The sequence below is a fragment of the Biomphalaria glabrata genome, chromosome 1 (assembly GCF_947242115.1).
Source record: "Biomphalaria glabrata chromosome 1, xgBioGlab47.1, whole genome shotgun sequence".
Lineage (NCBI taxonomy): Eukaryota > Metazoa > Mollusca > Gastropoda > Planorbidae > Biomphalaria > Biomphalaria glabrata.
The window spans coordinates 8,251,598-8,264,553 of NC_074711.1; the positions used below are offsets into that span (position 1 = coordinate 8,251,598).

General features: G+C 38.3%; 1 protein-coding gene across 4 annotated transcripts in view; it reads right to left on the reverse strand.

The window, feature by feature from the left end:
* Nucleotides 1–7: 7 nt before the first annotated feature.
* Nucleotides 8–12,956, reverse strand: part of LOC106051868 (uncharacterized) — a 37,966-nt gene continuing 25,017 nt past the window's right edge. The window contains exons 6-18 of one of the 4 annotated variants that reach the window (XR_008776564.1): nucleotides 12,391–12,546; nucleotides 11,179–11,234; nucleotides 10,870–11,007; nucleotides 9,297–9,468; nucleotides 6,817–6,927; nucleotides 6,105–6,196; nucleotides 5,892–6,012; nucleotides 3,507–3,723; nucleotides 2,640–2,869; nucleotides 1,758–1,848; nucleotides 1,345–1,473; nucleotides 1,114–1,201; nucleotides 861–1,000 (exon numbers count right to left, since the gene is read on the reverse strand). Coding sequence is in view for 1 of the 4 variants with exons in the window: in XM_056020271.1 (XP_055876246.1) it covers nucleotides 89–186; nucleotides 821–1,000 (278 nt within the window). In the remaining 3 variants the exon portion in view is untranslated. Of the gene's footprint in view, nucleotides 187–820; nucleotides 1,001–1,113; nucleotides 1,202–1,344; nucleotides 1,474–1,757; nucleotides 1,849–2,639; nucleotides 2,870–3,506; nucleotides 3,724–5,891; nucleotides 6,013–6,104; nucleotides 6,197–6,816; nucleotides 6,928–9,296; nucleotides 9,469–10,869; nucleotides 11,008–11,178; nucleotides 11,235–12,390; nucleotides 12,547–12,956 lie in introns of those variants that run through there. The other 3 variants (XR_008776565.1, XR_008776563.1, XM_056020271.1) reach the window with 3 other exon arrangements.

Sequence of the window (12,956 nt, forward strand, 5' to 3'; positions counted from 1 at the left end):
TTACTAGTTCTTTTTTTATTGTTTATTTACATGACAAAATTTGTTTTAAGAAAGTAATTGTTTAGCTAAGCTGAGAACAGTTTGTCTTCTAGGCACTGCAGCAAGCAGCATAAGCTCGGACTCCTTCTTCACGTCCAAATCTTTCATAGCCATTAACAGCCACACAGGTATCCACCCCATTAATAGCTGCAATAGAAACAATTAGCAGCATTGTTATTACTGTACACATTACACACTTATTTGTTTTTATTAATTATTTCTTAAACTCTTCTACCCTGAGAGTTTTATTGATTCTTTTATAACTATACTAGTCAGGTGTAACAAACACTGCTATCTTAGGTGACCGCAGTGAGCCCCGCACTTTCATAGGACCCGCTCTAATTCTAGGTGTATAAATTATTAAATGAAACCATTATCCCGTAATTGTGTAATCTGATGAAAGAAGCTTCTTGCGCCTCAAACTAATGAAGAATTACTTTAGTTCAACAATTCTCCTAGATAGATTGAAACATTTTTTAATCGTTGCTATTGAGCGTGATCTGTGTAGGAAATACAATTTTCATGATACACTGTATGACTTTGCTACACTTAAGGCTCGTAAAGTTCGTGGGATAACTCTATCCACAGAGATAAGAGAGTGATCTTTCCTTTACTTCTTCTTCTCATCCAAACTCTTGAGGGAAGAAGAGAATTATATATATATAGATGTCAAAGTTTTCACTTATATTTTTGATATGAGGATTTACTTGTGAGGACATTTTTCTGATCATTCTAACAATCTATTACTGGGTTTAAGTGTGCATAGTAAATGGAGCTTTACCTTCTATGAAGGAACCTGCTGCTTTAGCATTGGGTGAGTAGACAGTACACCCTGTCATGACTTGACCAGCTGGACATGTAACTGTTGCCCTTGCACCAACTGGGTGACCACTAGTGTCTGAGTGGACTGTGGTACACTTGATGTTTCCACCTTTACAGCATGCAGCATAAGCATATACACCTGAGTAGAGAGAGGGTATAGTTTAAATATATCATTTGGGGACTACCGGTACTTGGTAACAATGTCTATTATTAGCAGCAACAATTTATTGAGCAATAAAAAGTGTCCTTGACCTTGTTCCAACCCATCATTTTGTGCTACGCATGAAGTATTGGTGATGAAGGAGCCATCAGTCTGACACATAAGTGTGTGCTGTACAACCTGGAGAGTATACATACAATAGAGCATAAAGTCTACTCAAAGTTTGCTGTACAACCTGGAGAGTATACATACAATAGAGCATAAAGTCTACTCAAAGTGCTTCACTGAATTACAACATATGTATACATCATGTTGGTACTTGCCTAGTGGAAAACCATCCGAAGCACAGGGAGTTATAACTTGGTCATCAGCTCCAGTTCCTGAAGGTCCAGCCACTTTATAAGTACAGGTCAACCCACTCAGTTTACAGCACCTTGCATAAGCTTTTGTACCTGCACAGCAACGTAAACATTCTTCATTAGGTCAGAATGTTGAATCCATCTTTGATAATGCTATAAAAGCTTTTGTTTCATTGGGGATGTATTGCAGCATATACCTATTGAGCTTTTAAATTAACACAAGCAGTCTCTCTCTTCAGATATCCTGATGACCGGGAAAAGTGGAAGGATTTTCACAGTACAATGAAAATCATGGGACACATGATAATGATTAACCTAATGTTTAAAATCTGCATCATTTAATAACTTGTAATTTGATGGTAGCAAGCCTTACTTACTTGCTGTAGTTCTAAACCCATTCACAGATTTACATGTTGGCTTATTGTTTGTCATGACAATTCTTTCGCCGTCTCTATGCCAATCATTGTTCTGTAAAGAAAAGGGAAAAATCTGCTGAGATCTAGCCAAATATTGACATTACTCATAGATGTAGATATATGATATGTACCGGTATTAGTACAGTGTACGAATCGTTGATTGCACTGACCTACACATAACCAAACAACTAGATTTAGTAGCCTACGTACTTTGAGGTAGCCCCAAACAACTAGATTTAGAAGCTTGAGGTAGCCCCCAAACAAGTAGATTTAGAAGCTTAAGTATTATTAGGTAGCCCCAAACAAGTAGATTTAGGAGCTTAAGTATTATTAGGTAGCCCCAAACAAGTAGATTTAGGAGCTTAAGTATTTTGAGGTAGCCCCAAACAAGTAGATTTAGAAGCTTAAGTATTTTGAGGTAGCCCCAAACAAGTAGATTTAGGAGCTTAAGTATTTTGAGGTAGCCCCAAACAAGTAGATTTAGGAGCTTAAGTATTTTGAGGTAGCCCCAAACAAGTAGATTTAGAAGCTTAAGTATTTTGAGGTAGCCCCAAACAAGTAGATTTAGAAGCTTAAGTATTTAATTGAGGTAGCCCCAAACAAGTAGATTTAGAAGCTTAAGTATTTTGAGGTAGCCACAAACAAGTAGATTTAGAAGCTTAAGTATTTTGAGGTAGTCCCAAACAACTAGATTTAGAAGCTTAAGTATTTTGAGGTAGCCCCAAACAAGTAGATTTTGGAGCCTATGTACTTTGAGGTAGCCACAAACAAGTAGATTTAGTAGCTTATGTACTTTGAGGTAGCCCTGAACAACCAAACAACTTGATTTAGTAGCATACGTACTTTGAGGTAGCCAGAACATCCAGTTAAAACTTCATCGGTACCGCAGCCCACTTCCACCTCCTTGTCGTCCCCAACTTCAGACTCTCCTGATGCATGAGTGGTACAGGTCAGTTGGTGGGAGGTAGAGGTGGATGTTGCGTGACCCTCAGTTCTCAGACCATTGCTAGTTGTTTCGTGTTGGACAGGCACAAAGGCAAACGGGTCAGTGAGAGTGGGTAGTTGAATAACTTCTGAACAGAAAGAAAAGATGTTATTTAGTCTACAATATCTCATTACTGAAGTTTATTATTTTTTCCAACATGAAAGCATGCGTAGAATTTGAAAACAAAACAGATCAGCATAGGAAATTGTTTTTAAATGAGAAGAGATTCAAATGTTGTTTGTTTTCGTATGCCGTTATATATTGCTGCAGCAAATTCAGAACAGTGCTGCCAAGATAGTTCTTTGTGAGACATGACACGATTTTACTACTGCTCCCCTGCATACCCTCCACTGGCTGGCTGTGAGTAGTGCAGAAATCCATATGTCCCTCGGTTACTCCTGCTTTTCGCGATCTCCTCATTTCTAGCTGTGCCGCATGTTCGTTTAACTAACGCCCTGATTACCTTTCAATACATTGGCCAAATGAATGGAACTAGCTCCCCATTGAGTTCAGACAGACCGGATCCATAACTACGATCAAGAAAAAGACTTTTTTTTTAAAGAGTAGTTTGTTTTTTTAACCTATTTGTTTTTTGTTTTTATGATGAGCCTGTGTGTGTGTGTTTTTTTTTTAAGCGCTCTAGAAACCAAGTTAGGCCTACTTACATTATGAATTTATTATTAGGATGTTCATTTTCTACTACCGGTATATATAAACATTCTTACGTTCGTTTCCGGAAATGTCCACGTTAACGGTCACATCAGTCTTGCCAACTGAAAAGGATTGTATTTTGATTGGTTTGTTCTGGTACCAGACGATCACATCGTAGTCGCCCTGGAAACCTCGGACATCGAATGAGGTACCAGCAGACAAAGACTTGTTGACATGAGTGCTCCATTCTTGCTTGGTCAGCTGAAGGTAGCGCTCTCCAGCCTTGTCCAGCTGTTGGTGGAGAGTAGGATACATTTTAGCGTTAATATTTATAACTCTAGAAAAAAATAGAACGAGGAGTGCATGTAGACCTACTTAAATTAGCATTACCAAAATATTAAATATAAATGCATTGTTAAAATTGTCATAAAAAAAGAAAAGGGCTTCCACAAAACTGCTCTAGGTCTCAACCTTCTTAGATCCGGCCATGTCATATTTCTAAAAAAAAAATAATAAAACCTGTCTAAAGCTATATAGAATAATAATAGTACATTGAACAAATACATATCTTAAACATGTAGTCTATAATAAGGTCTGACACAAGATTACAACGCGAGTTTGTGTTTTGGCACAAACTTAGAGGAAGTGCCCAATGGGTCCACCCAAGGCTTCGCTTTTTGTTAAACAATGCAGGTAAAAAGGCAGGTTTCGATATTTTCAGTATGGATTTTTAAAAGTTAAATCATTCAACGACCAAAATATTACTCCACCCATGCTTGCTTTGGTCTCCCAGCCTTTCTCTTTCCTGTGGGTTCCAGTCTTGAGCCTGTCTTATAATGTTGTCTTCTTTTCTTCGCATTGTTATACCAATCCAGCCCCAGCGTCGTTTGATTTCTTGTTCTATTGGTACTTAATGAGCTGTTTCACAAAGGCTGTAGTCTGAGATTTAGTTTGACTATCTGACACCAATTATATGACGCAAGCATTTGTTGGTGAATGCTTGGAGCTTGTCTGTATTTTAAGTCGATACCTTCCAAGTCTTTTTGCCGCATTAAAGGACTGCTTTCACATTTGTGTTGAAGATGCGGATTTTATTGTGTAGGCACAGTGCATTTGACCGCCAGATCGGCCGTAGGGTGTTAACAGCATGCTTGGCCTTTAGGACAAATTTGTACAAACGCTTCTTCTTCCCTAGTGCTATTAGAGCATGGAATGGACTGCCTGAGTCAGCTAGGAAAACCAATGTCTTGGCAGAATTTAAAGCATTGATTAACATGCATGACTAGATTGACCTAGGGCACGGGTAGGACGTAATCATCTTCTTTTTGAAGTAACGTCTGTATTTTATAAGCCTTGTTGATTCCATTTTTGACCTCTTCCCCATGTTGTTTATGATGCTTCCAAGGTAAAAGTTGTCGTTTCTTCTTGGTTTTCTCTTAGGAGCTGTAGTTGGGTTTCCTGGGTAGTACTTATTCTCATTGGAGTTGTAGTTGGGTTTCCTGGGTAGTACTCATTCTTATTGGAGCGGTAGTTGGGTTTCCTGGGTAGTACTTATTCTTATTATCTCAGTTTTCTTTTTATTGTTTTTGAAGCCAGTCTTCTTTTCTTCTGCTGCGAGATTGTTTAATTTTCGCTTCTAAAGTACAAAGGGCTAGAAAACTGTGTCGTTATGGAAGGGGGAGTTGCAATGTAGTTCCCTTTTCAGACCTATCGATCTAAAGTGCAAAGGCTGTAAAGGTCATATGTTTCTGTGGCCCACGGTTAACGATGGTGTCATGTGGTCAGCACAACGACCAACCTCTTTTACTTTTCCTTACTGATGTCAAGAACCCATTTGAGTTGTGTGGACTCAGAGGTACTTAAAGAGTCCGAAATTACACATACCAGTCTTCACCAGGATTCAAAACCGGGAACGCCGGTTCGAAAGCCAAGCGCTTTACCACTCAGCCACCGCGCCTGAAAAAAAAGTGTCCAGGTTGTTTTTGGTCGGTGGTTAGAAAGTAATACCAGAAAGCTAGTACAACTAATCCGATGTAAAGGGTGTTATATTTTAAATTGAAGAACTTAGATAACTTGAACAAACTTTATTTTAATAGCACTTTTTTAACAATAGAGACAAAGTCATCTAGTAAAAATAATATAAAATGACATTTAAACAAACTCATTACAAAAACAAGTATTTACTCTCTGCAATCACTGGGTCGTCTCCCGTTCTTAACATAAATTATGATAGACCCTGTCGTGATTTCACCTGTTTCCAAGACCCAAAACAAGTTCTCCATTTCTTCATAGTCACCTTGGAAACACGCACACTGCATAATACCAAACTATACTAACTGTTTCAACAGGTATCAGCAAGTATTACATAGCTATCATAACTTCATTTTAGAACATTCGGGTGAAATGCGACTGACACAAATAATTTTTACTTGCAGTAGCAGCCCATTAATTAAACTTACCTCAAAAGTGCTTCCGTGCACCAAAGCCATGTTAGAATCCATGTGGTGATCCCAGAAGCCCCAGAAAATGATTCCTTCAATAGACGGATGACTAAAGTAGAGTCTGAGCGCCGTCTCATACCTGGCCAGAAACATTAGAAATAATAAATTAGACATCCCTAGAAACCAAAACAAGTTTTAAACAACAGATAAAACAACAAAAAGTTGAATCACCAGTCGGCTCGTGTGCTCTCGTCGTGAGCGGATAGGTCCAATTCAGTTACCCACATTGGTAATCCAGCCGTGGCTAATAGGTCCAGACGATACTAAGAGAAAAAAACAACAGAGTACATTTTTTTTTTTTAGAGTACATTTAGCAACTAAGCTAAGCTGATATAATTTTTTAAAAGTTAACAGAATTGCAACTTTCTTTCTCTATAAAGGATAGGTACTATCACCAGATCGACAGGCATCATCTAAGGCTTATATCTGCGTATGTCTTGCTTCCTGGATGGTCTGTGCCTGTCTTGAATGGTAGTTTTAATTGTTTTTATACGAGTCAAGGCCTGTAAGATTGTTTTCTTAGCGCTATATCAACATTGTTGTTTGTTTTCAGTAAATATAAACAATTTTAAGATGCCCATGTAGATCTAGAACTTTATTTCTAATGAAAAGTGGTTTAAACTCTGGCAATGGGTAGCAGCATGCCTGGACCGAGTCTAATCGCCAAAACGCCTCTCGGCTTTCCACGCTGGAGATGCAGCCAGAAAAAAAAAAAGGTGTGATACAATTGAAGAATTATTTTAAATTCGATTAGGGTCACAGATATTAAATATGAAGTGAATCGCCTTCAATTTTTTTCTCCCAAATCTTTGTCCTCTGTAATAGGAAATATTGGTGATACTACACTTGACAAAAACCAAAAATGTTGCCGTTTGCAATGTACCTTCATCAGCGTTGGATCTGGGGCTGTAAATGAAGGGAAATGACTCTGAATTCCAACGGCACCCAACCCAACATTAGCAGCCTTGAATTGCTGGATCTGGTCCAAGTAAGCCTGTCAAAGGGAAATAATAGGCCTATTTAGATTTATTTGAACACTTTCTATATAAATTCTAAATGTATTTTTATCTTTCCGATATGAAAATGCAGCGTCGTTCCAAACACTTGTCAGCTCCTCTAACTTAAGATTGTTATAAAGCTTATTGAAGAAGGTGAACCAGGTAATAGATTACTTTAACCGGGTAGTTGGTCTAACTGCTTCGCCTATACTTTAGGCGGACACAATTTTTACAAAGCATATATATCAACAAAAATCTATCTGTCGGTCTGTCTGTCTGGTAAAATGTTTGTGCACATAATTTCTCCTACACCCATTCTCGGATCAAGTTGAAACATTGCAAAATTATTCATTAGCATAAACAAGACACGAATCAATTTAAAAAAAACAATTAAGAAAGTCAATTGGTTACTGGTAATTAATTATTTTGTTTGAAACCAACAAGGGAAATTAATCCTTCAGTATTCACAGATATGGCTACATAAGTAATCATTTCTCTTACACCCATTATTAGATGAAGTTGAAACATTAAACAGTTATTTATTATACCTAAGAAAACATTGACCAATTAGCCAATTGATTATTGACAACTAATTATTTTGCGCAGTGGCTGAGCGGTCAAGTGCTTTGATTCCTTACCGAGGTCCTGGGTTTGAATACTGATGAAGACTGATGAAGTCCACCCAGCTCTAATAAGTACCTGACATAAGTTGGGAAAAAGTAAAGGCGGTTGGTCGTTGTACTGGCCACATTACACACTCGTTAACCGTGGGCCACAGAAGCAGATGACCTTAACATTATTTGCCTCATAGATCTCAAGGTCTGAAGGGGAAACTTGACTTGACATTAATTAATTATTTTGTTTGATATTGAATAAGGAAAATAACTTTTTATTATTGAGATATATAGTTGTAAGTGCGGAGTTGAAGTAAAGTCTGTATTATATAAGATAAGAAGATAGGCTTTGTTGTTTTTTTTTATTTTAAAATATTTTGCTTGCAATAACTTGAAGTGAAGTTCTTTAGGGATGTGTAAGTTTTAAAATAGAAACATTTCTTTAGGGCTACATAATGTAATAGAGGCAGAAACATTAGTCACTAATGCTCCATAGAGCCAAAACTTCACACAACTGATGACGCAAGTAAAAGATACAATTGAGTTCCTCCTAACACAGCACAACATTCTCTATAAGGCCTTGTTCTGGTTCAGTTATTTTAATTCGCACTTTAGCCTGGCACCTCTCCAGATATTATGGCGCTCCATTTATCTTGGTTTATTTTTATTCGGTAAGCTAGTTGGGTTCTTTTTGTTATTCTTGCTTGATGTTGTTTTCTGGCGTAAGTTCAAAGCCCCAATCATGGTCATGGTCTAATAAAAATAATGTTAGCTCATGACAAGTCGCTGACGTTTTGTGCAATCAGATTGCAAGCGTTACAGAACATGCTAGCAACTTAGCCATTTTGGAGCCAAAACGGACTAATTGTTAAATTTGTATATTGTATCCTACTGAATGTGAGATTATTTTCATTGCTTTCTTTTGAGTTATACTCAGTTCTACAATATGTATAAGCAACTAGGCGGTTAAGTGCTGGGATTAAATTCTCACATGGCCCAACCGATAGCGTATTCAAGAGTTAATATTGATCCAATTTACTTTTAGTAATAAGAAGATATTTGTTTGATCTTTAAAAAAAAACAAAAAAAAAAACCCACTAAAATGTTTAGAAATCTGGCATGAGAAATACAGAAGAGAATCAGAGTTGACTGGAGGAAGCTGGTTGGTGGCCGATGCCCCAGAATGGATCACAAGCAGAGTAAAAACGTTGTATACATTCTTTCTAAAATCTGACCTCGCAGGCGTGGCAGCCGGGCGGCAGCCCTACTTAAACGTTACAGATCGGACTTAGTCACAAAGCTTGCACGCCTGTATTCAACATAACAAAGTAACCTGAAACCTCAAGGCAAGAGGAAGAGGGGACGGCCAAGGAATACATGGCGCCACGATTTGGAAGCAGATGGGCAAGACATGGTTAGAGAGCCTCGATCAGAACCGAGACGCCTGGAGGAAGCTGGTTGGTGGCCGATGCCCCAGAAGGGACCACAAGCAGAGATGAGATATAGAGACAGTCCGAGAGAAGCCTTTGGGGCGGAACAACTCATTCATGCACATATGTTAATCTTTGTTTCGCTTTAAAATTATTTTAACTAAGTACATTTAAATTACGAAATGTAGGCCCTATTATGACTTATTTACTTTTGGACCTTTTTGTAAACACTACTACTCCATTCTCCACAAAAATACCTCAGCTCCGAATAACATTAATCTTATTATTTGTACATCTGTTAGTATTGAAGAGTCTACTGACCAGCGTGTACTCGCCATTAGCGACTACGTTGTAGTCGTTCAGAAACAGTGTCGGCTTAGGGTCAGCGGCGTGGACCGCCTGGAACATGTGGTAGCTGTACTGTTCATCCCCAGTGTGGGTCTCGAAGAAGCGCCCATGGAGAAGCTCATTGTTGACATCCCAGTGCGATAACCTGTATCAAAGTAAATGTCAACATTGCTGTGTTTATATTCGTGACATTCGACATAGACCTGCCCTTGAGAGATTGCCTACCTAGCTATTAGAGAGTGTCATGGTATAACGCTGGTAGTTCACTCTGCAAACTATGGTCTGGTTTACAGTCTAGATCAGGGATTCTCACCTTCCACTTAGCTGATGGGCAGTGCCAGATATAAATAAGTTGAATCTTTTCCCTCTCAATGCTTCATTCATAAATATTATGCCATATTTATGAAGAAAGAAATACAGGTATTTGTACATTTAATGACATCGCCCTTATTTTGTTTACTAATTTTTTTTTATTTTTGAAAGGTATCATCTCCCTTTAAGGGTGAGGCCCAGTGTTTTATTGTAAATCCGGCTTTTCAGTGGGTAGTGGGTATTATAGTCGTTATTAACATTTCCTTATAAGATAAATAGTTTGAGCAATACAGTAGAGATTTGAATTAAAAGACATTTTAGTGACAGTGCAGTTCTCAGTATTAGGCAAAATAAAAATATTTTTAGGGCATTCTAGTTCTAAAGATTTAAAAGTTAATTAATAGAGAAGAGAATTTGTATTATGAGTTGGTGGCTTGGTTTGAGAGGATCTTTATATGATATGGGAGAATTTGCATCCTCTGTTTGGAACCCCTCTACTAAAAAAAAAAGACATTAAGAAACTAAAACAGACACAGAGTAGTGAGATTTATAATAAACAAATATTCACATTTAAGAGTTTCGAGTCATCACGAATGAAAGCTCGACTTTTCGGCGTGAAGAGCTCCCAGGGACGTTCACTCAATCACAATGACTCCCCTAGGTCAGCCTTACTCAGTCCCCCCACTGAAATGAAGCTGGACACCGATAACCCAGAGGGAACCCATCACATCCTTCATATTGCTACATGTGCTACCACGCATAGCCTTAAATCCGCCTTTGTAAAAACACTTCCGTGAGGAATAGGATTTTATTAGCTACTAGGTACCGCCGGAACCACCCAGAAAACAATGGTCATTTTCCTTATAGGCCTATCCTATTTCCTCCTAATAAGATTCTCCATCAGGGCACCAGTGCTGAGAAATAAGGAAAATAATCTTTTAAAATGAGGAGTGTCTGTTATCCGAAATCCTTTTCTTGACGAGAATGGTGCTGAGAGTTCTTCACTTCGAGCATGTAAAATAATTTTGGCAGCGTATTTGAAGTTTTCCTTGTTCCCGTACAAAGAACAAACCTCTTAGCCGGACATGGACCAGTTCTTCCTCTCTCAACTACGTGCAAGACACGACATTCTAGTTCTAGACCTTAAGACCTTTTTAAAAAATAAAAGTGTGTATAGCATTTAAAGGGAAGCAAACGTCATATTTAATTGCAAACTAAAACCAATCTCACTTACTTCCCCTTTGTTATGTCCGTCATGTATCTGATATGGGAGTCCACGGTATCTTTCAATGTTTGACCAGTCATTGATGTAGCATAGTCTGGTTGGTTGCCTGGCACCGCCCAAAACATGCAGTGACCTCTGACATTTAGGCTGTAAATTGGATCAAAATACTGAGATAATGGAAATGAATATTTAAATAAAAAAATTATATCAAATTCTTGTCGAACTTAAAAAACAAAAATAGTGTCCTTGCATATAATTTATTTTATAAATTTGTTTCGTTTAAAAAAGAAAATAAATGAAGACAAAGATGTATTTTACCCATGTCGTCTAAGTTCGTCTGTCGCCGCCACTGCCACTGAGTAATCAGGATTATCCTGTATGGGAAGTTTGTAAAGGAATTATCACTGCTTTACGTAATTCAATATTTCTTTGCGGCATACACTGGAACATGCGCAATGAACGTTTTTCTTTTCGAAGCATAATTGTCATGTTTTTTAGCGGTCCCTGAAAGAGCAAAAGCCGCTATTACTTTGGTCGCGTCAATCAGTCCGGTCCGTCCGTTTGTCACCTTATCTTATCTTATAAAATACAGACGTTACGGTACTTCAAAAAGAAAAAAAAACAAGATGATTACGTCCTACGCGTCATGCATCTAGTCATGCATGTTAACCAATGACCTAAATTCTGCCAAGTCACTGTTTTTTCTGGCTTACTCAGGCAACCCATTTCATGCTCTAAAAAGGAGCATTGTCACGTTTTGATCCTGATAACTAGAAAAGATTTTTAGAACAGGACACCAGGGCCTCCACAAAGTTGCAAAGGGTTTTTATCTTCTGGTATGTAAGCCGATTTTTTAAAAAGTTCATCATTTTTTTAAACTATTTACTATGAATAGTTAAAAAAAAACTATAAATAAATCACTTAATTTACACTTGCACATGTATACACGTTGCATTAATAATGGTATAGAGATGATATGAAAACCATACATCTATACGCCCTACACATCACAAGGTCTGAAAGGGGAACATCCTTTTTAAGGGGGCGTGGTGGATGAGTAATTAAGCGCTTGGCTTCCGAACCTGGGGTCCTGGGTTTGAATCTCGGTGAAGACGGGGATTTCGTATTTTAAGATTTTAGGGCGCCCTCTGAGTCCACTCAACTCTAAGGGTATTCGGGGAAAGTAAGTCGGCTGGTCGTTGTGCTGGTCACATGATACCCTGCTCACTAACCGTTGGCCAAAGAAACAGATGATCAACTGCCTATATATTGCAAGGTCTGAAAGAGGAACTTTTAAGATGAGACCCTGCGCAGTCGCACAGTCGCTGTCGTAAATAAGGCCCTTGTATCATGTTGTTAAACAAAGTCCCATCTCTGCATGTATATTTCTCCTCTTATCTTAGCATCACGATTATCTCTCTTCACCAGTTCTAAATCAAATGAAACGACCATATCAATTACGTTTCTCTTCTAGAAGTCTCCAGAGATATTGCTTTCACTAAACTGAAGATTATGCCCCTTTTCACTCACCTTGGTTCCACGATTGTAGGTCCACTTGTACTGTTCTATCGTCGCCCAGTTGAACATGTAATAAGCTACGTTCTGATACTGGCGAAAGTCGGGACTAACCAGATAGTCACCGGGCATCTGAGACCCGAATCCAAACAAGTGTTTCTTGTGGTCAATCTGCAATGTAGTAAGAAGATTCTCATTGCCTATGTTATGGCTCTTCCGCCGTGTCATATACAAACAGGAGGTAGCCTTCAACTAAATCAGGAACACCGGCGAAATGCCAAACAATCAATATAAGTAGTCGACGCAAGTACCAAACAATCATAAATACTTTAATACTTAAGAAGGGATCCGTCCAATGTGTGTCAGTAAAGCAGTATATCATTTGTTATTCCTACTGTTCTACACAAAACGTCTTGTTTGTAGCGTAACTTAGAGCGTTCTTCTTTTTTTAAAAATTGTCACGTCACTTGTCGCTAAGTAAAACTTTCACCTTATTCCCGAAAAAAACCCACTAAATTCTAATCATATCATAACACCTGTCAAGTGGCCGGTACTGCTGCAGGGATGCCTCAGCACCAGAA